At 49.0% G+C, this 25176-nt stretch overlaps 1 protein-coding gene and 1 long non-coding RNA gene across 3 annotated transcripts in view; both read left to right on the forward strand.

The window, feature by feature from the left end:
- Positions 1-1041: 1041 nt before the first annotated feature.
- Positions 1042-25176, forward strand: part of HELZ2 (helicase with zinc finger 2) — a 51630-nt gene continuing 27495 nt past the window's right edge. For both annotated transcript variants that reach the window (XM_082225742.1, XM_082225743.1), the window contains exons 1-6: positions 1042-1218; positions 15979-17097; positions 18940-19123; positions 19954-20061; positions 21668-22194; positions 23056-23688. In XM_082225742.1, the coding sequence (XP_082081868.1) occupies positions 16097-17097; positions 18940-19123; positions 19954-20061; positions 21668-22194; positions 23056-23688 (2453 nt within the window). In that variant the 5' untranslated portion in view covers positions 1042-1218; positions 15979-16096. The remainder of the gene's footprint in view (positions 1219-15978; positions 17098-18939; positions 19124-19953; positions 20062-21667; positions 22195-23055; positions 23689-25176) is intronic.
- The window catches only part of LOC309534407, a 200081-nt gene continuing 178802 nt past the window's right edge, over positions 3898-25176 (forward strand). Inside the window, exon 1 of the long non-coding RNA XR_014220689.1 lies at positions 3898-3992. This is a non-coding gene — a long non-coding RNA (uncharacterized lncRNA). The remainder of the gene's footprint in view (positions 3993-25176) is intronic.

Raw genomic sequence — 25176 nt, forward strand, 5'->3', positions numbered from 1 at the left:
CAAAGACCCAGGAGAGACCTAGTTACAGGTAGGTAGCCATGTTGGTCTGCCGTAGTTGAAACAAAATACAGTTGGGAAACTGTACTTTGAAACAATTAAAGGGAAAAATAAGGTTAGAATGTGTTAAGTCAATTATAGGATAGAAAACAGAGAAAGATGGAAAGGAATTGCTGAAATAATTAATAGAAGTGGAATACAGAAAGGGAGGTGTGAGGAGGTCGTGGAAATTAGTGAAAGAAAGATAAGATATTGAAATTGGACTGTGTTTTAAATGGTTTTTGTTTTTTGTTAGTTGTATGTTAGTGTTTTGCAGTTTTTTTTGTATTGTATTGTATTATTGTATGCTTTTTCTTTTTTGGTTTTTTGTAGTGTTGTGTTCAATTTGTTGGAAAACTAATAAATATTATTATATATAAAAAAGAAACAAAATACAGTGGTACCTCGGGTTAAGTACTTAATTCGTTCCGGAGGTCCGTTCTTAACCTGAAACTGTTCTTAACCTGAAGCACCACTTTAGCTAATGTGGCCTCCCACTGTTGTTGTGCCGCCGGAGCACGATTTCTGTTCTCGTCCTGAAGCAAAGTTCTTAACCTGAAGCACTATTTCTGGGTTAGGGGAGTCTGTAACCTGAAGTGTATGTAACCCGAGGTACCACTGTAAAAAAAAAAATCCTTCCAGTAGCACCTTAGAGACCAAGTAAGTTTGTTATTGGTACAGTATGAGCTTTCGACCTGCAACTTATTATTATTAACTTATTATTATTGCACTGCAAGTTTGCTATCTATCCATTTAAAAGAAGACAGAGGATGGAGAGGCAAGGGCCACGCGCCGAAGCACGATGCAAGGGCTCCCGGGTCATCCTGGCGCCGGGAACCCATCGCGTCCGCGGAATGCCCCGACTTGCTCCAGAAAGGCGGAGGCGCGCGCAGAGGCAGCCGGCTGCGCGGGTCTGGATGCGCCGTCGGGACCGAGCAGGGCGGGCGCGGCTTGCCGGGCTGCCCCGCCCCGGGGCTGGAGCACCGCCTGATGTAATTTCCGAGAAGCGCTGCCATAGGTTTGGCGGCGGCGAGGCCCCAGAAAACGAAACCGTGGCCGGGCTTTAAATAACTCTCCGGCTGCCTCCCCCTCCACCGGCGCATCTTTCCGTCCGCCCTCAACTTCATCCCAAGGCGGGTCGCGGGCATCGGACGCGCATCGCGATTCGGACGCGTTCCCACGGTAAGGCTCGGCGCGGGGCAGGTTGAGAGGGCGCTTCTTCCGCCGGCGTTTCCAGGGGGGGCATGATCTCAGCCGCCCCCATCTCTCCCCCGCCACCTTCCTGCCCCTAGGGAGCTTGGATCTCGCGTGGGAACCGGAGTGGCGGCACGACCCGTGTCTGAATCCAACCCGATCGTCTGAATCCAACCCTCCCCCGGGGGCTTGGAACGGGGAGGCTGCTGGCTGCTCGGAGTTGCGGATCGGGGAGCTTTTGTTGCGGGGATGGGGAGGGGGAGAGTCGGGACTCCCCACGTGGCGAGCGCAGGCTGGGACGGGCTTGCTGCGGACGCAGAGAGAGAGAAGGCATTAACGTGGGAATGGACGGCGCGCTTCTAGCCTGGTGCCGGGATGCGCTCTCCATCCCCACGCCACCCCCATCCTCCCCAGGTCTGGGATCCGCCGCGTCTCTGCTTCCCTTCCCTGCCTCTCCACAAAAGAGAGAAGAGAAAAGGAGAGACAAAGGATGGGAGAGCGCCAGGCGCGATCCGGCAAAGCGGGTTTGCTTGCGCCGATCCAATCCCTAGGATGGCACGGAGGAAGGGAGGCTGGTGCGCCCTCGGGGCGCGCGGAGGAGCGCGCGGAGCTGCAGGCGCGTCTCTGTGTTAGTCTCCGTGCGGGTGATGAGATCAGCCGGCGGAACTCCCTGAGACGGCATCTCTCTCATCTTTCCGCAGAGCGAGAGGTGTTTCTCAGCACAGCCTCTCTCCTCCCTTGACCTTTTGCCGTCCTTAAAATAATGTTTTTAATAGAAAAGTTGTATACTGGTCTCTATTCAGGTAGATATGTTCCTGCGCCCTGCAGCCTCCCCCAAGCTGGCACCCTCCAGATGTTTTGGAACACAACTCCCCCCAGTCGCCCCCCCCCAGGGCATGGCCCAGACATCTGGAGGGCACAGTCCAGAGCAGCTGTGGGGCGGGGATCCTGCAAACCTGCCAGGTGTGCTTCTGCCCCTGTGGACTTTGCCAGACTTTGCATGCACCTGAGGAAATCGCTCCAGCCCCATCCATTGTGAGCCTTCCAAGGTCACTCCCCCGCCCTCCTCCCCCAATCTGTGGGTTTGTTTTTGCTTTTCTTCGAACTGCCTCCAGGTTTCGAGGTGGCTCAGGTTGCCAGGCAAGACTTGCCCGCATCTGTTCAGGGCTGTCCTTCCTCCCAAGGCTCAGTGTTTATTCCGAAGGCTGAACAACAACAACAGGGTGACTAGCAGAGGTCTGGCTGGGCTGTTGCTGCAGCAGCAACAACAAGGACTTCTGTGGCAGCCGAAAGCTTGCACATTGCGGCAGGAAGGATTTTCACGTATTCCCCACCCACCCAACTGCTGCCTGAGCTTATTTTTGGGGTTTGTGGTTTTGTTACCTTTCCACCCCACCTTTAAGGGAGCACAAAGTGGCTTATGTAATCCTCCTCCTCCCCATTTATCCTCACAACAGCCCTGGGAGGTACCGTATTTTTCGCTCTATAACACGCACCTGACCATAACACGCACATAGTTTTTAGAGGAGGAAAACAAGAAAAAAAATATTCTAAACAAAATAGTGGATATATGATTTTTGTGGTTCATGCTGTGGCCACAGACATGCGATCCGACAGTGAGTTTGGAGTAGCCCAATGCAAAAATCCTGAGGATCCATGTGGATCCGTGCTTTGTAACCACGGAGGAGGGAAGGAAGGGGAACCATGGATCCTCTGCTCACGACTGCAGCAGATCCCCACCACCACCCACAGGCATTCGCTCCATAACACGCACAGACATTTCCCCTTACTTTCTAGGAGGAAAAAAGTGAGTGTTATGGTGCAAAAAATACGGTAGGTTAGGTGGCGAGTGAGTGACAGGCCCAAGGTTGCCCAGCGAGCTGCATGGCTGAGTGCAGATTTGAACCCCGGTCTCTCAGGTCATAGTCCTGGCACTCTAACCCAGCCCTTTCCAAATTGAGATCTCCAGCTGTTTTGGGACTACAACTCCCATCATCCCTATCTACCAGGGCCAGTGGTCAGGGATGATGGGAGTTGTAGTCCAAAAAAAAACAGCTGGAGAACCAAGTTTGGAAAGCACTGCTCTAACCACTACACAACACTGCCTCTCACAAAATTGTGTAAAAACATGCTCCCCCCAAAATAATATGAATATATTTGCAATCTCCCTTTCTTTCAAGGATTTTAGGGTAGCATTCATGGTTCTTCCCTTGTCTGTTTTATCTTCACACCATCCCTGTGCGGTAGGTCACTCAGCTTTGTGACTTTGGGTCATCCTCTTCACTCACCTCTGCATTTTGTCCCTAGAAACAGCCCTGAGAGGTAGGTTAGGCTGTTTCTAAGGAGCTTTGCAGGAAGGTGGGAATTCGAATCGGGGTCTTCCCAAGTCTAGGGGTCTTCCCAAGTCTAGACGGCATGCCAGCTGCAAAGCCACCCTGTCTCTCTCTCCTTTCATCTGGCAAAGTGGGCTTTTTAGTCCACAGACCCAGATGCCGCAATAATTACCATATTTTTCGCTCTATAAGACGCACCAGACCACAAGACGCACCTAGTTTTTGGAGGAGGAAAGCAAGAAAAAAAATATTCTGAATCTCAGAAGCCAGAACAGCAAGAGGGATCACTGCGCAGTGAAAGCAGCAATCCCTCTTGCTGTTCTGGCTACTGGGATAGCTGCACAGCCTGCATTCACTCCATAAGACGCACACACATTTCCCCTTACTTTTTAGGAGGGGAAAAGTGAGTCTTATAGAGCAAAAAATACGGTATATCAGTCTTCAAGCTGCCATAAGAAATCATGAAGGCAACAGGCTTATATATTTACTATGGTCTCCAGTTGTTAGCTTTGCTGGAACAGACAAAAACATTATTTTCAACATTTCCCCCATTGATCTGGAGGGCTGGAAAACACAATAGTAATTGCCCCATAACGCCTTGACTCTTCCCCCTTTCCTGAAATCCACAATGAATTTCTCACTTTTCAGACTTTTGACGTTGCCGGTTGATGTGGTTGCTAGACAGTGATCACAAAAGGGCTCGTCCTAAACGCTATGTGGAAAGTTGTTTTTAATACTGCCTGTACAGTGGTACCTCGCAAGACGAATGCCTCGCAAGACAAAAAACTCGCTAGACGAAAGGGTTTTTTGTTTTTTGAGCTGCTTCGCAAGACGATTTCCCCTATGGGCTTGCTTTGCAAGACGGAAACGTCTTGCAAGTTTGTTTCCTTTTTCTTAACACCGTTAATACAGTTGCGACTTGACTTCGAGGAGCAACTCATAGAACACGGTGTGGTAGCCTTTTTTGAGGTTTTTAAAGACTTTGGTGATTTTTGAAGCTTTTCCAAAACTTTCCCGACACCGTGCTTCGCAAGACGACAAAAACCGCAAGACGAAAAAACTCGCGGAATGAATTAATTTCGTCTTGCGAGGCACCACTGTATTTGAACAAAGCTCAAAAGCTGTTTGCAAAGCAGGTTGAAGCGTCTGAAATGAATTGCAAATGTACCCCCACTCCACACAATAATTTCTGTTTGTGCATTACTTGCGTGTAATGCGCAGGCAGACATGCTGAAGCAGGAGGGAGGCTGAACTGCTGGCAGCAGTAGTGATTCAGTGGGGAATCATGGAATTGTAGAATTGGAAGGGACACCTGAAGACCATCTAGTGCAACCCTCTGCATTGCAGGAATCGAGTGCCTTTGTCCACCTAACCCCACCAGCAGCAGAGGTTTTTCAATTAAACAAAAATTGCATGAGAACTAACAAGACACGTAAGCTGTAACTTCACTATGAACTTAGTCCTGGTTCTGCTTGTGCATGCAAGCGGGGGGGGGGGGAGGAAACCCCCCACAATCATCGGTGGGGGGAGGAGAGATAGATACAGATAGGAATACGGAAACCCAACAAAGATAGATTTTGATCTAAGGTAGAATACGTGGCTCCGCTGGTGCAATCGCACAGCAGTGACTTCCCTGCCATTTTGCTCCTCTTCCCCCGGTTCAAACGCAGACGGTTGCATCAGAAAATGACAGCATGTTTATTTTACTTTGTCTTCCCCCAAGTGAAGCTAATAACCCGGAGACTGCTAGGATTGCACAACGCTGTATTTGCAGTTTGCAAAGCCACCCAATCCTCAGTATCGCTGACTGGTGAAGTTAAGGAATGGGAAAACCTTCTGCAGAAAAAAGAAGCCCTGGGCTTTCCCCCGCCTTGCATTACTAGGATGTAGGGAGTTCATTTTTTCGGCTGTTTGCATTCCATGTGGAGAAGGGGGAAAATTTAGTCTGGGGGTGAGGAATGCCAGAATGAGGGGCTCTCTAGACCAGGATGTGGGAAACTATTTCAGCCCTAAGGGCAAATCCCAGGGGTAGGCAGCGCCAGAGGCAAAGGCTCTGAATGTTGACATCATGTAACGTGGGAACTTGTACAAAATTGCAGCTTCTGTTTTTGGGATGCCCAGCTGCGGCTTTGCAAAGAGTTGCGGTTGTGCTGATAAGTTCTGCTTTGGGGTGTGCCAAACAGTGAGCGCTTGTTCACACCCACCAGTTATCAGTGCGCAATTAAGTTTCAAACGGGGGGGGGGGTGACTTCTGAGTTCCAGAAATGCATATCCTCCTTTTTTTTCTCCCCACCACAAAGAAGATAAAGTCCAGGATCCTATTATTCCCCCTCCTGCACAACCCCCGTTGTTCCTTAAGTTACTTCCGCTAGATGACCAGGAGCTAAGAAATTGTATCTTGATATTTCATGCTCAAAGTCTGCCCCCTAAATACGGTTGTGTTTCCACACCCAATATTTCTGTTATCTGCTCTCCAGAGCTAAAGGAGCCGTTCTCTGTGTGCTGGACAGAGAAACACCCTGGGGAGAGTGAAGAGTGTTGCAGAGATTTTATTATAAGCTACCTCTTATTGATTATTTATGCACCACTCTTGGGCCCAGCGGTGCTCAGCAGCACGAATGCGAGTGCCAGAGGGTGATAAGTTAGGAAGGAAGCGTTGGGAATCCTCCGTATCGTAGCAAAGAGAAGCCACTTAGACAACGATTTGAATGCAGGGACCATAGGGGAGGGAAGCAGTGTTAGAAACTAGGATAGAATCATAGAATCGTAGAGTTACAGTGGCACCTCGGGTTAAGAACTTAATTCGTTCTGGAGGTCTGTTCTTAACCTGAAACTGTTCTTAACCTGAGGTACCACTTTAGCTAATGGGGCCTCCTACTCAGTGGTGTAGCGTGGGGGGTGCAGGGGGGGCCGGCCGCACCGGGCGCAACATCTGGGGGGGGGCGCTTGCACTCGCAGCTCTCTGCCCCTACCTGGCTCACTCACTCTCTCTCACTGCAGTGCTGGCTGTGCGAATCCGATCCGAGCCACTGGGTCGCCGCCCACTGTGGAGGGGGTGGGTGCCAGGCGTGCGGTGCGGAGAGAGAGCGAGGGACTATCTGGGGGAGGGACAGTGCAGCGTCTGCCCAGCGCAGCGCTGAGCGCGGGAGAGAACCACACCAGACCAGACCAGGCAGCAGCAAGAAGAAGCTGGCAGCGGCGGCAGGTTAGGGGTTAGGGGGCGCAAATTACTTGCCTTGCCCCGGGTGCTGACAACCCACGCTACGCCACTGCTCCTGCTGCCACCATGTCGCCACCGCACAATTTCTGTTCTCATCCTGAGGTAAAGCTCTTAACCTGAGACTTCTGGGTTAGCGGAGTCTGTAACCTGAAGCATCTGTAACCTGAAGCGTCTGTAACCCGAGATACCACTGTATTATTATTATTATTATTCACCTCATTTCTATAACCACTTCATATTTTAAAGATAAAATCTCAATGCAGTTTATAGCACGTCAAAGCATCAAATGAAACAATCTAGAATAAAAGAAATTCAAGCTTCCAGGAAAATATTTCAGATCCTTCTCGAAAGTGGCATTTTGCATCGCCTGTATTTATTTACCTACTTAATTTATAGAGCTGCCCCATGGCCAAATTACTCTAGGCAAACAGTCTGGTATAGTGGTTAGAGCAGCAGACTAGGGCCCAGGAGATTGCATGACTCCCCACTTGAGTCATGAAGCCCACTGAGTCACCTTGGTGTCAGTCACAGCCTCTTAACCTACCTCACAGGATGGTCGTACGGATTAACTGAGGATGGGAGGTGAACCATGTACAGTGGTACCTCAGGTTACATACGCTTCAGGTTACATACGCTTCAGGTTACAGACTCCGCTAACTCAGAAATAGTGCTTCAGGTTAAGAACTTTGCTTCAGGATGAGAACAGAAATCGTGCTCCGGCGGCGCGGCGGCAGCAGGAGGCCCCATTAGCTAAATTGGTGCTTCAGGTTAAGAACAGACCTCTGGAACAAATTAAGTACTCAACCCGAGGTACCACTGTATTCTTTGGAGAAAAAGGTGGGATATGAATGCAATGAATCCAATGTTGTTAGCCGCCCTGAGCCCGGTTTTTGAACCAGGAAGGACGGGGTATAAATGAAAATGTATTATTATTATTATTATTATTATTATTATTATTATTATTATTATTATTAAGCTCATCTGCTTAGCTGCCTAAGAAAGCTGGAGGGGCCAGCCAGATGGAGATGTTTGTTGCTAACCAGGCATCCAGGGATCTCCATGTGATTGCAGTTGGACCTGCGCCAGTCGTAAAGCATGCCTGGTGCCTGGCTGATTTCCAACACTGGATAGAATCATCAGCGATGAAGACAAAGCTTTGTGTCTGACTGATGCTTGTGGACAGATAAGGTTCAATCCCTGTAAGGGACAGCTGCACATTCCTGAATTGCGGGGGGTTGGACTAGATGACCCTCAGGGTCCCTGCCAGCTGTACATTTCTATGATTTAGTCCAGGTTCCAGGCACCTCTTGCCTTGACAAACAGAAGCCACTCAGATCTGCTCCCCTGCATCTGTTCAGACTATGTGACAGCCGTCCTCAAACCCTGTCCTGGTTCAGAACTGGTAACAGTCAAAGCAGCTGGGAAAGGGAGAGGGTGAGTGAGGTGGGATGGAACTGGGGGAGAGGCATGTGCTGGCAACTCGGAGAGAAGGTTTCTTTGGAAACACAGCGACTGCCAGCTCAGTTCTCCCTGATGCAACAGGAGCTGTTAATATTTGCAAACCGGACAGCATTTTATTCCTAGCCTGCATTCTGTGGCTGTTTGTGGGTCTTTGCCCGGGCTCCGTTATTGCACCATTGCGCAGAGGCGTGGCTTCGTATATTTGTCCTTGGTCTTGTGACACAGGTGGCGTGGAACCTCATGTGAAATAGCGGCAAAAGTGTGTAAGCTCTGAATCGGGAAGTCTCCGTTTCAGATCTTGCTTGTGCCGTGAGCCCAGAAGGCGACCTTAAGCAATCCGCCCGCATTCTGCAAGATAAGGTTAAAAATGCGGTCTGGCGTTACAGGTTTGTTGTAAAGCAACGCTGGGGAACTTTGCCCTTCCAGATGTTGAAGGACTCCAGTTCCCATCAGCCTCAGCCAGCGTGGCTTTAGGACTGATGGGAGTTGGGATTCTGGCAACACCTTGCTTACAGTCCCATAAGACACCTCCTCAAGTGTCCTCAATTGCCACCCTCTGCTTCTCTCTGCTATGTTACCGCAGGTTTGCTGTGGTTTATTATCCAAGTTTGCCTTGGAAACAAAAGAGCGTTTATTAATGGTTGTCCCCTCCCCACTCCCAATCGCACAAAAACAATTTGCATCTTTGGCTGCTCCCAGGCAAAGCAGTCAGAATCAGGAAGTGAAAATTAAGTGGCATTTATCACCTTGTGAGATGAGAGGAGTGCTTGTGTCCGGGCAGCAGTGCCCCAGGTGGAATCTGAGCCTGAAATAAGAACAGTGTGGCACAGGGGAAGGTGTGAATGTAGCAAAAGGGTCCATAGATAGCACAGTGCAGTTGGTGAGATTCTTTTTTTAAAAAATATTATTTATTAATTTTAAAGGGTTACAAAAAGAAAATTTTTTTAAAAAGCATATTAAAAAGATACAAGACATCACATCTCAATAAAAAAAGAACAAGGAGAAAAAAGAAAAGAAACAGAAAAATACAAAGAATCTTCCCATAACTTATCTTTCATTTGCTTATTTCCTTGACCTCCTCACACCTCCCTTTTTTTGTATTCTAGTTCAATTAGCTATTTCAGCAAGTCCTTTCCATCTTTTCCAATTTTTGTCCTCTATTTTATCTTAATATAATGTAACTTTACTTTCCCTCCTTCACCGCTTAGCAATCTATTTTTTCTTAATCCTTTATAGCATTTCTGCTAAAACCACATTATTTCATTCCAACATTCCTTAATTTTACAATGTTTCTGTAAATAAACTTTAAATTTCTTCCAATCTTCTTCCACCAACTCTTCTCCCTGGTCTCGGATTCTGCCAGTCATTTCCGCCAATTCCATGTAGTCCATCACCTTCATCTGCCATTCTTCCCGGGTGGGTAGATCTTGTGTCTTCCAATACTTCGTGATGAGTATTCTTGCTGCTGTTGTGGCATACATAAAAAAAGTTCTATCCTTTTTTGGCACCAATTGGCCGACCATGCCCAGGAGAAAGGCCTCTGGTTTCTTCAGAAAGGTATATTTAAATACCTTTTTCATTTCACTATAAATCATCTCCCAGAATGTCTTAATCCTTGGGCACGTCCACCAAAGGTGAAAAAATGTGCCTTCAGTCTCTTTGCATTTCCAACATTTATTATCAGGCAAGTGGTATATTTTTGCAAGCTTGACTGGTGTCATGTACCACCTGTAGATCATTTTCATTATATTCTCTCTTAGGGCATTACATGCCGTAAACTTCATACCTGTGGTCCATAACTGTTCCCAGTCAGCCATCATAATATTATGTCCTACATCTTGTGCCCATTTAATCATAGTTGATTTCACCGTTTCATCCTGAGTATTCCATTTCAACAGCAAGTTATATATTCTTGACAAATTCTTAGTTTTGGGATCTAACAGTTCTGTTTCCAATTTTGATTTTTCCACCTGGAAACCAATTTTTTTTTCAGTTGGTGAGATTCTTTCTGTAGTTGCTACCTTAAAGGTAAAGGTACCCCTGACCTTTAGGTCCAGTCGCGGACGACTCTGGGGTTGCGGCGCTCATCTCGCTTTGCTGGCTGAGGGAGCCGGCATTTGTCCGCAGACAGCTTCCAGGTCGTATGGCCAGCATAACTAAGCTGCTTCTGGCGAACCAGAGCAGCGCACGGAAACGCTGTTTACCTTCCCGCCGGAGCAATACCTATTTATCTACTGGCACTTTGACATGCCTTTGAACTGCTAGGTTGGCAGGAGCTGGGACCGAGCAACAGGAGCTCATCCCGTTGCGAGGATTCAAACTGCCAACCTTCTGATCGGCAAGCCCTAGGCTCTGTGGTTTAGACCACAGCGCCACCTGTGTCCCAGCTGCTACCTTGTTGTTGTTGTTGTTTAGTCGTTTAGTCGTGTCCGACTCTTCGTGACTCCCTGGACCATAGCATGCCAGGCATTCCTGTCTTCCACTGCCTCCTGCAGTTTGGTCAGACTCATGTTGGTCTCTTCGAGAACGCTGTCCAACCATCTCGTCCTCTGTCATCCCCTTCTCCTGTTATTAAGGAAATGATTATTTTTCTCCTTCCAATAAAGTACAGCAGAACTGTTGTCCAAACATAAACAGTTAACTTAATAAACCTCACAATAATTTCATCGTTATCTGTCTATGTATTTCTAATAGTATAACCATATCAGTAATTTTTGATATAATTGTAAAAATTACTCTGAAAATTTATTATTCCAAAAACGAAACCTTCATCTGGTTGTAAATGTTAAGATTATACCAGCAAGAACGAGTCTTTCTGTAAAAAAATGACAGTCCCTGCATGTATTCTGAAAGTGGCGAAGGGCAAGCTGGTGAGTTCCTTTGGACTTGGCGGGGAAAGAGGTGTCCCTTAAACTAGTTTAAACTGGCAGAGTTTAAGGCTGCTATTGAAAAGGGCAGCTTGCCTGGTGAACTGTGACATTTTGGGTTGAAATGTCACTGCCCGGTACTTATCGACCAGGATTCAGTTTACATTGGCTGCCCTCCTTGAGTGCACGATTAGGCCCCTTCAGTCTATGAAAAACAAAGAAGCCCACATTTTCAGAGTTGCAGAGGCTAGGTCTTTCTGTATTGTGCCCATTATACAGACCAGAACCACCGAGGCACTAAACCTGCCTTCCCCACAACCAGGTGACCTGGAGATGTTTTGTACTACAACAGCAACGACCCTGTGAGATGGGTTAAGGGGCTGCATCTGACTCCAAGGTCACCCAGTCAGCTTCCTGGGGATTTGAACCCAGATCTCCCAGGCCCTAATCCAACACTCTAACCACACTGCTAGAGTCCTCCTGCTAGGGGGGCAACTCTATAAACTGAGTAGGTAAATAAACATGGGGAAAGCAAAATGTCACTTAGAGAAAGATCTGAAATATTTTCCTTGAATTTGTGTTCTTCTGGATTGTTTTATGTGATGTTTTAATGTGTTGCAAACCACTGTGATATTCCCCCTCTTTAAAATATAAAGCGGTATAGAAATGAACTGAAAAACAATTATTATAATGCGCCATTTGGCGATTAGCTTTTATGTCTGAGTTTCTAGCACTGCCTGTGAAAGCACATGAGCAGCCACGAGTGCCACGCTGGCAATCCATGGTTTTGTGGTTCTCTAAGCATGGTGTGTGTGTGTTTCCTTTGCATTGGGGGTGTCCCAGTGCCAAGCAGATGCGAATGTCCACCTTTGTTTTTAGTTTTTGTCCAGTTCTCAGAAGCCCTCAAAAGAGTGCTTTGCATTTGTCAGAGCGAGTGATGCTGGGAGTGACTGTTTGCCCAGCTGGAGAGCAAATCTCATCTCACATCGGCCGGTATCTCTGCAAACAAATGATGTTGTGGTCTTGCCCCACCCAGTTTCTGGGTCAAGCTGCCAGTGACTCACAGATCTTGCATTTTAACTTTCGAAGGCTTCTCCTGGGACTCCCTATTTGTTTAAAAATTTTTGTTTTGTTTGCTGCAGACATTTCCCTTTCGGTTTTGAGAATGACTCTACCGACAGTCATTCCTTCAGGCTCACATCTGCTGATGCAGCGCCGACACCCACGCTGTGTGGCCTCCTTGACTGTGTTCCTCCTTCTCCCCAACCAGCCATCCTTCTCCCCGGGGCTGGGCCAAGGGGAATGCCAGCCACTCTCAGGGCTGCGTACGATGTTAGCCCTCTTCTAGTTGCTTTGAGTGCAAACAGTTTTAGAAACTCGGGTATACAGTCGTACTTTGTTTTGCGACCGGGATCCGTTCCGGAGCCCCGGCCGCTAGCCGAAACGGACGCATTGCAAAGTGCCATGTCTGTGCATGTGCGCGGAGCAGTTTGCACTTCTGCACATGCGCAAAGCGTGGTTTAGCACTTCTGCACATGCATAAGCGGCAAACCCAGAAGTAACCCGTTACGGTACTTCCGGGTTTGCTACGGATGTTCACCGGAATGGACGCTAGACAAGGCGGATGTTCGTGGATGTTCGATTTTTCAGGTTACAGACTGCCAAAACCCAGAAGTATGGGAACGGGTTACTTCCGGGTTTTGGTGGTTGCACATGCGCAGAAGCTCTAAATCGCACTTTGCGCATGCACAGAAGCGCCAAATTGCAACCCGCGTGTGCGCAGATGTGGGTTGCGAACGTGCATCCCACGCGGATTACATTCGCAACCCGAACTTCCACTGTATCAGCGAATTGCCAAATGGCACCTTAAGCCAAGTTACGGTCGCCACAATAAGAGTTTTTAGGTGCCATTCCCCCCATAAGTTGTTTGTTGTTGTTTCTATACTGCTTTAGATTTTAAAGAGAAAACCTCAAAGCGGTTTGAAACATCAAATAAAACAATCCAGAAGAAAACATATCCAACCTTCTCAGATCTTTCTCTAAGTGACATTTTGCTTTCCCTGACACTGCTTAGCGTTATGTCTGAATTGGGGATCATGGCTTGTTCTTGGCTTACATCCCATGGTTTGTTGGAGGAGAAGTGGAAAGTTTATTTAGCTGTGCTGGCTGAGGCTCATGAGACCAGTAGTCCATAACATCTGGAGAGGACAGAACCAGGTGTTTGCACACAGAAAGTCCAAATGAAGTCCTTGGTCCCTCCAGCGCAAATATCTCTGTTGCAGTATTTGAAATTATCTGGGCGCCAGGCCCCTTTTGCAGCTAGCCATCAAGCACTTGCCACCAAGTGAAGATGCCTGGCGCCAGGATTGTGCCTGACATCTCCACCTTCTGGGGATCATTAGATCTGGACTGTCTCCATACACCAAGACCCCATCCTGTGGAATTCCAGGTACCAAAATGCCTTTTCTGTTCAGCCTGAGCAGGAGCAGGCACCATTAAGGAAAAGAGGTCGGAATAGGCCGATAGACATGTTGACTATCCCTGGACCAAATGCCTTTTCTTCTCTGAGTTCTCAAAGTTCTTAAGATGGCTCACGGTTGTCATCTGAACTAGCCAGATATTTAACTGATAATCATTCATAGCCATCCTTTGAAAAATAAGACTTTTAGAGCCACCGTGCCCCAAAATGGCCGCTAGACATTCCGTTTTGGCTACCGTAACCTTGGTTTAAGGAGCCATTTGGCACCTGGTTTATATATCTGAGCTTCTAACACTAGTCTATTAGCACAATGGAAAAAATCAGCATTGCTGGCTTAGGGCGATGTATAGCGAGGAAGACAGCTGGGAGAGCTGGTTCCTGTTTTGCTGCAAGCAGGACGTGGCTCTGATGAGCTGGTGCAACGCAGTTGGCAGAGAAACCAGCGCCTGGTGGAGCAAGGTTCTGAGAAGCCCATGGAAGTCAGCCAGGTTTGGGGGCAAGGAGGGTTTAGGAGAGGATTTTCGGTCACAGCAGTGATCCCGATATTGTACTTGGCAAAACAAGAGAGAGAGAGAGAGAGAGAGAGAGAAGGTACTGCGTCGTATTGTGTGCTGCCTACCCTTAAAGGTGCCTCTGGATGAATTTGTAGTCCATAAACAAGGTTTGTTAAATTCTACCCCTCCAACCCACTGCTGCCCATTCTCAATACTTCCATTAAAATACAGTCATACTTCGGGTTTACAGCCGCTTCAGGTTGCATTTTTTCGGGTTACGGACCGCCGAAACCTGGAAGTACCAGAACAGGTTACCTCCGGGTTTTGGTGGTCGCACATGAGCAGAAGTGCTAAATTGCGCTTTGCGCATGCGCAGAAGCACCAAATCGCCGCGTGCGCAGATGCGGGTTGCAAACGTGCATCCTGCACGGATCACGTTCGCAACCTGCGCGTCCGCTGTATTTCAAAGAACTGCTACCCTGCTTTGCTATCTAGGGAAATTAAAGTTGCTTGCAAAACAGAAGGGGAAAAAGGGGCTTAAGGGCCTGATTTCTGGATTAGGCCAAAGAGAGCCCGTCTTGTCTGGCCTTCTGTTCACCTCCTCTGAAGCGTAGGACTCGAACCGGTGGCTTCAAGTAACAACAAAAGAGATTCTGACTAAACGTCAGGAAGAACTTTCTGACAGTAAGAGATGTTTGACAGTGGAATGGACTTCCTTGAGAGGTGGTGGAGTCTCCTTGGAAACTTTTAAGCAGAGGGTGGATGGCCACCTGTCATGGATGCTTTTATTAAGATTCCTGCATTGCAGGGGGTAGGACTGGATAATAATAATAATTTATTATTATTATTATTATTATTATTATTATTATTATTTATTTATACCCTGCCCTTCCCGGTTCAAAAACCGGACTCAGGGCGGCTAACAAAAAATTAAACACTTAATTGTAAAAGCAGCATAAAATACAGTATAAAAACATGAATAACAATAAAATTCAAAGTTCAGAAATCAGTTTAGGGGAAATCCATCTAATAAGCATTAGATAATCCCCAGGGCTAGCTGGCTGAATTCATCCTACTTGGGCCAGTGAGGAGGCCAGGGGAGAATTAGCTGTGGGGTCTCAGAGCGGGTAATTTTCATAAAATTACTGTTGTTATCCGCTGTGAGCCCGGCTTTGGCTGGGGAGCGCGGGATATAAATAAAATTTATTATTATTATTATTATTAAAAAAGGAGAGGGGAGAGAAGAGAAAGTCAATAAAAGGTCAGGCTGAATTCAAATTAAAGGCCAGGCAGAATAGCTCTGTCTTACAGGCCCAATGGAAAGAGGTTAAATCCTGAAGGGCCCTAATCTGATGGGACAGAGCATTCCACCAGGTCGGAGCCATCACTGAAAAGGCCCTGGCCCTGGTGGAGGATAGTCTGACTTCCTTAGGGCCCGGGACCTCTAAACTATGGTTATTCATGGACCTTAAGGTCCTCTGCGTGGCATACCAGGAGAGGCGGTCCCCCAGGGTTCCTTCCAACTCTACTGTTCTACTATTCTATGAGCAACAACAACATACTTATACCCCACCCATCTGACCGTTTATTTCCTTGACATCTGACGGGAGGGCATTACTTAGGGCAGGTGCCACCACTGAGAAGGCCCTGTGCCTGGTTCCCTGTAGCTTCACTTCCCCAGTGCGGGAATCACCAGAAGGCCCTCGGAGATGGACCTCAGTGTCTGGGCTGAATGATTGGGGTGGCGATGCTCTATCCTCGAGGCTGTTTAGGGCTTCTTAAAACTGTGGACTTTTAAAAACAGTTCTGAATAAAACGCTAATTGCTTATGAAAAAGAAGGGCTGACTTGTTGCAAGGCAGATTCCTTAATCTCCTCTTGTTGTTAATTCTTAGGAGTTTTGAGAGCTGCGACGGGAGCTACTCTTCGCTGGGCATCCGTAGCTGCCTTGGTTCGACATCTCACAGAACCGATTGTTCTCTGCTGTGTGAGCTCATAGGACCTTTTCAAAAGATGCCCCTGTTGAACGGGGCGGTTGCGACACCGCTGGACGGTCTCCAGCAGCAACTCACCTTACACCTGGCCTGCTCAAAATGTGCCCAGAAGGAGAACGAGAGCACCTACAGGTTGAAGGAGGTGGCGCACCGCTGCATGATGGAGATTCTCCTGGGCCAGCGCAGAGGCAAACGGGGGAAGCTGTGGCGAAAAGTAGACAGGCGTCCCAGCTTCCCAAACCCCACGCACTACGACGTCTGCAGGTATTACATCGCCGGCTTGGGTTGCACCAAGCACCGCAACCGCTGCACCTTCGCTTGGAGCTGGGAGGAGGTGTTAGTGTGGACGTTCGAGCGCGCCAACAACATGGAAAGGCGGGCCCTGAAGAGGCTGGTGCAGCAGGCACAGGTTGGCAGCTCCGCCAACGGCCTTTCCAGACCTCCGGCTCTCAGCATCTCGGAGGAAATCTGGAGTGAGTTTGGGGGCCGTTTCCAGGAGATCTGCCGGGTCTGCTTTTACCAGACCCCACAGAGGATCTCTGTTAAGGACTCGGCGCCAGCTTGCCAGGGGCACTGGGGATCCCTTTTGGTCCACGTGATCTCTGATGGCAAGAAGAAGGAGCAGTACACAGAAGTCCGACCCTGCCCAGGCGGCTTGAAGAAGTTCAGCTACTGCAGATACGTCTCCGCCGGCAAACCTTGCCGCCACACTGTTCACCGGTGCAACTACTCCCACAGCGACGTGGAGCAGGCCGTTTGGGAGGCGGAGGCGAACCGAGGCTTGTTGCGCAGAGATCTCCTCCATCTGCCAGGGGTGGAGAGCAAGCCGGGCGAGGAGGTCTTGCAGCCCAGCGTGCAGTTCTACTGCAGGGTCTGCCTGGTGACCTGCAACTCCCAGGAGTCCTTTGAGAACCACTGCTCCTCTGTGGAGCACACCCAGCTGATTGCCACGGACCCCGTGACCGAGTGGGCTCACCGCGCCCCTCCCTACGGCCTGACGGCTTTCGCCCTTTGCAAAAGGTAAGCGCTGCAGTTATTCTTTCCTGGGCCCGGGTCTCTCTGGCGGCCAGGAGTGCATTTGCGCGGTTAAAAGTTACATCCCAATTAGATTACTGCAATAAGGCATGCTTGGTGGAGATGGAGGACAGGGCCTTCTTGGTGGCTGCTCCCAAACTTTGGAACTCCTCCCACCCTGAGAAACCAGACTGGCTCCTTCCTTGTCCTTCCGATGGCAGGTGATGACTTTCTTGTTCTAAGTGGCTTGGGGGGGGGTCTGTCTGCTTTTAATAAAATGACTGGCTTTATTGCACTTATATGTATGACATGCGTAGAACCATAGAATTGTTGAGTTGGAAAAGACCCCAAGGGTCCTTATATAGTCCAAGCCCCTGTAATGCAGGAATCTCAGCATGCATATGTGTCAGGGGTTCAGAAGCAGAGACGCAGAGAAGGGTGGAAACAGAGAGCGAGGGGGAGGAAGCCGAAGGGAGAATGAGTGATGATGACGACCCGAGATCTCCAAGCCTAAGCAGTGAGTCAGAGGACTCCCAAAAGGGAGCCCCAGTGAGCAGAGCAAGGGGGGGATCCGGGGGGACACCCCAGGAGGAAGGGAACAGAGGAGATTCAGAGAGCAGCAGCTGGAAGTCGGGACCCACGCTCATAACTGAGGGCGGCAGCAGCTGGAAGTCGGGACCCACGCTCAAGACTGAGAGCAGCAGGGAGGAAGGTAGCCAGGCATCGGGTTCCGGAGGCTGTCAGCAGGAGGGAGGGCACGAGTCAGGGGTGGTCACGCCCTCCTCAGAGAGCGAGGCAACGGTTAAGAGGAAAGTAGAGAGTTGGGCGCGCGCGCCAAGTTCAAATGCAGCGGAAGCTGGAGCAGTAAGCAGCCCGGAGAGTGAGCCAGGTCCTAAAGCCCGCCGCAAGGAGGCAGAAGGATCAGGGGGGTCAGCGTCAGAGGAGAGTAGAAGGGAGGAGGCCCAGGGGGGCAGAAGGACCCAGAGACGTAGGGAGAGGCGAAGGAGGTGGAGCAAGGCTAGGGTATTAAGCTGGTGTGCAAGAGGCGGGGACTCAGACGGGTCTTCGCCGACCTAGAGCAGAAGGTGTAGAGCTGCACGCTGCAGTTCGGAAATGAAACTTGTAACTCAATAAAGACTCTTTTAAAGTGGACGCTGTGTGGCGTGGTCCTATGTGAGCTGGGACCTGGTAGCAGCTCTGACAATATGTATTTAATTGTTTATTAATGATGGGTTTTTTGTTTTTAGCGGTAATTATTTTAACTGTAAACCACCTTGATGCTCTGTCAGGGAAAAAGCCAGAGTGTAAATACTACTACTACTACTACTACTACTAATAATAATACTAATACTAATAATAATTTATTTATACTACGCCCAGCCACTCTGGGCATCTCCCAACAGAACACTAAAAACAGAATAAAACTTCAAACTTTAAAAACTTCCCTAAGCAGGGCTGCCTTCAGATGTCTTCTAAAGGTCAGATAGTTGTTTATTTCCTTGACATCTGATGGGAGGGAGTTCCACAGGGAGGGTGCCACCACTGAGAAGGCCCTCTGCCTGGTTCCCTGTAACCTCACTTCTCGCAGGGAGGGAACTACCAGAAGGCCCTCAGAGCTGGACCTCAGCGTCCGGACTGAATGATGGATTTAACTCAGATTACCCAGAACAGTTTGCAGATTAGTTCCCATTCCACCTTTGCATCACTCAAAAGGTGACCCAGCCACCTATGATTTTTCGGTGCCCCTGGGTGTGGCTATACAAATTGAAGGGCATGGCTGTGCCAAAAGCACCTGTCTTGATTCTTTTATCCCATATAAGTCAACTCTGGGTTGGTGTCTTCCTGCAGAGTTGATGTCTGTGAATATGGGGAGGACTGCACGTACGCCCATTCTGCCCAGGAGCTGGAAGAATGGATTCAGCGGGCAAAGGTCTCTGAGAAGAACAAGCGGACCGCCAAACAGTATGGCCTGCTTTCGTATCAGGACCGGCTTCTTGCTGAATACCAGGAAAGCCACAACGAAGTCTTAATCGTAAGTTTCACCATTTCTGCATATTCCATAAGTTTTGGTATCCATTCCTCCTTTTCTGCTTTTCCGTTTTTGAGCAAGTAACATTCTTGCCGCTGGAGTCCAATTTAGGTAGTTCTGTCCCTATAATTCCCAAAAGAAAAGCTTCTGGGCTTGTTTGTTTTTTGCAAAGGTTATTTTAAACATCCTTTTAATTCATTTCCCAGTAAGCTTTAACCTTACTACAAGACCACCACATATGATAAAAAAGAACCTTCTTTCTCTTTACATTTCCAACACTTATTTGATTTAGATTTATACATTTTTTGCCCGTTTACTCGGTGTCCGATACCAACGATATATTATTTTCATATCATTTTCTCTTAGACGATAACATGCTGTAAATTTTATTTCCGTAATCCACAATCGCTCCCAGGCCTCCATGTCTATATTGTGACCAATATCTTTTGCCCAATGTATCACTGAGGATTTTACTTTCTCATCCTTTGTCTCCCATTCCAGTAATATTTTATACATTTTAGACAGCACTTTTACATTACATTCCAACAGTTCTCTCTCCAGTTGAGATATTGGTTCCCCAAACCCTCATAATCCTATCTTTCTTAAATACCTCATTCAAATGACGCTATTGTAACCATGTTGTTTATTTCCCTGATAATTCCTTAAGTTCTTTTAATTCATACTCACCTCCCTCTTGTTTTGATAAATTTCTATAAGTAGTCCTAGAGGGATCTTTTTTCTGAACGGTGACGAAAAGGGGGAAGGCTCCCATCTCATCTGGCCAGGCCATTGGCTACTGGCCGCTTGGCTCATCCGGTTGCCTCTCTCGCCAGATTTCCGAGGATGTTGACGGCGTTAAGGTCACCTGTCCGCAACCTCTGCGCGTGCAATCGGAGGACAAGAAGATGCGCTATCGATGGGTTTTCACTGTTCATTCCAAGGTAAGCTTGAGAAGGCAAAATAAATCCTAGAGATGTTGAAGGAGGGGGTCTTGTATCCTTACTTTAGGAAGACAGGGATGGATTAAACTGCCCCATCAATTTAACATTTCAAAGTTTGACTTCCTGCGGTTCCTTAAATTTATTTTTTAACATCTTCTGCATATCCAAATTCATTTAATCATCTACTTTAAATATATAGTCTTATGAAACTGCAGGTTATTACAATAATCCTGCCAATGTTTTTATCTGTTTTGCAATTTATCTGTAAATATCCAACAAACCATTTCCATTCTTTTATACAAAGTTTATTATCTTGATTTCTTATTCTTCCAGTAAGTTTTGCCATTTCTGCATATTCCATAAGTTTTTGTATCCATTCTTCCTTTGCTGGGACTTTTTTGGGTGAGGAGCATTCTTGCCGCTGTAGTCGCATGCATTAATAAATTTCTATATCATTTAGGTAGTTCTGTACCTATGATTCCCAAAAGAAATTATTTTGGGAATCAGGGGACCATTCCAAGTCTACGATTCCGCAATACACTTGTACTTCGGGTTAAGAACTAAATTTGTTCTGGAGGTCCGTTCTGAACCTGAAACTGTTCTTAACCTGAGGTACAGCTTTAGCTAATGGGGTCTCCCGCTGCTGCTGTACCACTGCCACACAATTTCTGTTCTCATCCTGAAGCAAAGTTCTTAACCCGAGGTACTATTTCTGGGTTAGTGGAGTCTGTAACCTGAAGCATCTGTAACCCGAGGTACCACTGTACTGATTTTGGGGGACAGGAGGCGGGCAGGTGTGGAGGACTCCCTGGTCCTGAATGGGGTAACTGTGCCCCTGAAGGACCAGGTGCGCAGCCTGGGAGTCATTTTGGACTCACAGCTGTCCATGGAGGCGCAGGTCAATTCTGTGTCCAGGGCAGCTGTTTACCAGCTCCATCTGGTATGCAGGCTGAGACCCTATCTGCCCACAGACTGTCTCGCCAGAGTGGTGCATGCTCTGGTTATCTCCAGCTTGGACTACCCCAATGTGCTCTATGTGGGGCTACCTTTGAAGGTGACCCAGAAACTGCAATTAATCCAGAATGCGACAGCTAGGCTGGTGACTGGGAGTGGCCGCCGAGACCGCATAACACCGGTCTTGAAAGACCTACATTGGCTCCCAGTACGTTTCCGAACACAATTCAAAGTGTTGGTGCTGACCTTTAAAGCCCTAAATGGTCTTTGCCCAGTATACTGGAAGGAGTGTCTCCACCTCCATCGTTCAGCTCAGACACTGAGGTCCAGCGCCGAGGGCCTTCTGGTGGTTCCCTCATTGCGAGAAGCAAAGCTACAGGGAACTAGGCAGAGGGCCTTCTCGGTAGTGGCGCCTGCCCTGTGGAACGACCTCCCATCAGATGTCAAGGGAATAAACAACTATCTGACTTTTAGAAGATATCTGAAGGCAGCCCTGTTTAGGGAAGCTTTTAATGTTTGATGTATTACTGTATTTTAATATTTGGTTGGAAGCTGCCCAGAGTGGCTGGGGAAGCCCAGCCAGATGGGCGGGGTATAAATAATGAATGATTATTATGTGACGTGAGATAACATGGCCGCCTTCCAATTTCAGAAGCCGCTGGTGCATGTGGCCCTGCTGAAGCGCGTTCCTGGCGCTGCCTTCTACCTGGCAGGGAGCGGGCTCAAGCGAGGTCTAACCTACGCCTCGGGAGAAAGATTCAAGGCCGTACGGGCGTCTCCGCCGGCGACGGAGGTGGAGGTGTGCCTGGAGTGCCAGACCTTCGGTGTCTATGAGCAGTGGCTGGTGTTCGACTTTGGCGCGCGCCCAGTCCTGCTCCGGAAGCTGCATGCCCGGGTGGGGCAGAAGGAGGCCCCCTGGCAAGTGGACCCGTCGTCCGCGGGGCAGAGCAGCCGCTTTGTGGACTTCGAGCGGTGGCACAGCGGCAACCGGGTGGTGGTGCCCAGCATGGAGCGCACCGGGCAGGAGCTGGAGCTGCTGGCCAAGTACAAGCCCCCGTCGCTCTCCCTGGACTTCCAGCGTGGCGCCCAGGGCAAGCCCATCGCCCGCCTGAACTACCGCGAGCAGATGCACAACTTCCTGTTCAGGGAGGAAGAGGCGCAGGAAGCGCTGATTGCCAAGTGAGTGAGGCCAAGGTGGCCTGAGGTGTGCGGCTTTTAGCCTCAGCTTTCCCTTCTGCATTATACAGGGTTGTTGTCTCTAGGAGATAATGTAATACCGGGACATCCAACTCCCAAGAGACTGTGATCTACTCACAGAATAAAAAAGTGGGAGTGATCTACCCATTTTTTGGCTGGGGGGGGTTAGATAAACAATAAGTCATAGTGCCAGCTGAGACTCCGCCTTCCGCTCTTCAAATTGTACACAGATAAAGGAAAGAGGGAGGGGGACCAAATTCTCCTTTTTAGGTAAAAGTAAAGGGACCCCTGACCGTTAGGTCCAGTCGTGGCCGACTCTGGGGTTGCGGCGCTCATCTCACTTTTTTGGCCAAGGGATCCGGCGTACAACTTCCGGGTCATGTGGCCAGCATGACTAAGCCGCTTCTGGCAAACCAGAGCTGCGCATGGAAACACCGTTTACCTTCCCGCCGGAGCAGTACCTATTTATCTACTTGCACTTTGACGTGCTTTCAAACTGCTAGGTTGGCAGGCGCAGGGACTGAGCAACGGGAGCTCACCCTGTCACGGGGATTTGAACCGCCGACCTTCTGATCGGCAAGCCCTAGGCTCTGTGGTTTAACCCACAGCGCCATCCATGTCCCTTTTTACCCGCGGTCAAAAATGAGCCTGTGATCGACTTCTGACAACCTGGGGCCGACCTGTCGATCGCAGTCTACCTGTTCATTATTATTACTATTTAGTATGCATTTAGCTTTGATCATTCGAGATTTTAAATTCATGCCTCTTTGCCCATCTGCCTCCTCCCCTTCTTCCCAATCTCTTTCCCTACTCTTTGATCCCCCCTCTTGTTCTGATATACAGGCTCAACTTCCAAGTGACCATCTCCATTCAGCAGAAGATGGAGACCCTTTCCATGGGGATAAGGTGTGCACTCCCAGGAGAGCTATTTGCCCACCTCCCCACCCCCTACTCCCTGACCCCGGACTCTGACGAAGGCTACCTCCTCTACCGCATGGTCAAAACTGCCTTCCTGGCCCCGGACCATCCGGCCAACAACCGCGTCTTTGAGGTCTCCGTTGAGATGAAGTCCGAGAAGAGCATCTGGCTTCTTCTGCCCAAGCGCTGCTGCGTCGAGCTGGGTCTCCGTGCGGACATGTCCCTCAAGGTGGAGGTCCAGTTCCAGATTGACCAGCTCCAGTTCCGGCAGTGGCACTGGGCCGTGGACCAGCTGAAGGATGAGAAGCTCATCTTCCCTGACGTCGCGGCCTGCTCCATCCCACGACCCCTCGGTCAGGTTCTCCTGCAGAGGGCCAACAAGAAGCAGATCCAAGCCATCTCTTTCATCACCGGGCAGGCGGCTGGAGTCCGGCAAGTGCCGCCTCTCTTGATCTACGGGCCGTTTGGGACCGGGAAGACCTACACCTTGGCCATGGCCACCTTGGAGATCATCAAACAGCCAAAGACCCGCGTCCTGATTTGCACGCACACCAACAGGTGAGTTGGGTCCTTGGAGAGGACTCTGCTTCTGAACACCAGGGGGTGGAAACCAGAGGAGAATTCAGGGAATCAGATCCCTTTACCTTTTTAATGTGCTTTAAAGGCACATTGGAAGCTCTTTAAACATAGCATCATAGAATTGTAGAGTTGGAAGGGACCCTGAGGGTCATCTAGTCCAACTCCTCCAATGCAGGAATCTCAACTAGATGATCCATGGCCGAGGGCCATCCAAGCGCTGATTAAAAACCTCCAAGGAAGGAGAGTCACTGCTTCAGGCCCTAAGGGCCTCTGGAGCGGGAGAAAACAAGCTTGGTCCATCCTCCATGTGACAACGTTTCAGAAGCATCTTTTTGTTCCTTTAGCTGCTTGATATAATCATAGCATGGCAGAGAGGGAAGGGATCCCAAGGGTCATCTAGTCAAACCCGCAGCAATGCAAGGATCCTGCCCACAGCCAGCTCTTGCTGGGCTCCGAACGCCAGCCTTCTGGTTACCATTGCAGTTCTGCATGTTGTGGAGAAAGGGGAGAGAGAAATGTGTTGCTCACACTCTCGTAACACTGATATGAGATCCACACCATGCAGCCCTTTCAATAGGTAAAGTCTAAAGGGCTGTCTAAAGGAACGTGGGTGGTGCTGTGGGTTAAACCACAGAGCCTAGGACAGGGGTCTGCAACCTGCGGCTCCGGAGCCGCATGTGGCTCTCTTACACCTTTGCTGCGGCTCCGGGGCGGATTCTAACGAGGGGAGGAGGCGCATTGTGCGCTCCAACACTCCCCACTGTGGCGGGCGCTGTACTGGCTGTGACGTCGCATGGGGGCGGTGCTTTCGTTAGTCACGCACCGTCCCGACGTCACCTTCCTGCCCGCCCGCCCGCTACATTGTAAGGGGCATGTACTCTGGTCACTGCATTGAAAGGGGGCATGTACGCTGGTCACTGTTTTGAAGGGGAGTGAAGAACACACACACACAAAAAGGTAACTTGTTAATTTAATGTTTATTTCTATGAGGAAGAGTAATTCTGAGGGGTCAAACAAATAAATAATAAAAAAGTGACAAAAAAGTTATTTTTATAATGACGAGTTTTGCGGCTCCCAGTTGTTTTTTCTTCGGAAACGGGTCCAAGTGGCTCTTTTTGTCTTAAAGGTTGCAGACCCCTGGCCTAGGACTTGCTGATCAGAAGGTCGGCAGTTCGAATCCCCACGACGGGGTGAGCTCCTGTTGCTCGGTCCCTGCTCCTGCCAACCTAGCAGTTCGAAAGCACATCAAAGTGCAAGTAGATAAATAGGTACTGCTCCAGTGGGAAGGTAAACGGCGTTTCCGTGCGCTGCTCTGGTTCGCCAGAAGCGGCTTAGTCATGTTGGCCACATGACCCGGAAGCTGTACGCCGGCTCCCTCGGCCAATAAAGCGAGATGAGTGCCGCAACCCCAGAGTCTGCCACGACTGGACCTAATGGTCAGGGGTCCCTTTACCTTTACCTAAAGGG

This window comes from Podarcis vaucheri, assembly GCF_965113315.1.
Source record: "Podarcis vaucheri genome assembly, chromosome: 6".
In the NCBI taxonomy this organism is placed as follows: domain Eukaryota; kingdom Metazoa; phylum Chordata; class Lepidosauria; order Squamata; family Lacertidae; genus Podarcis; species Podarcis vaucheri.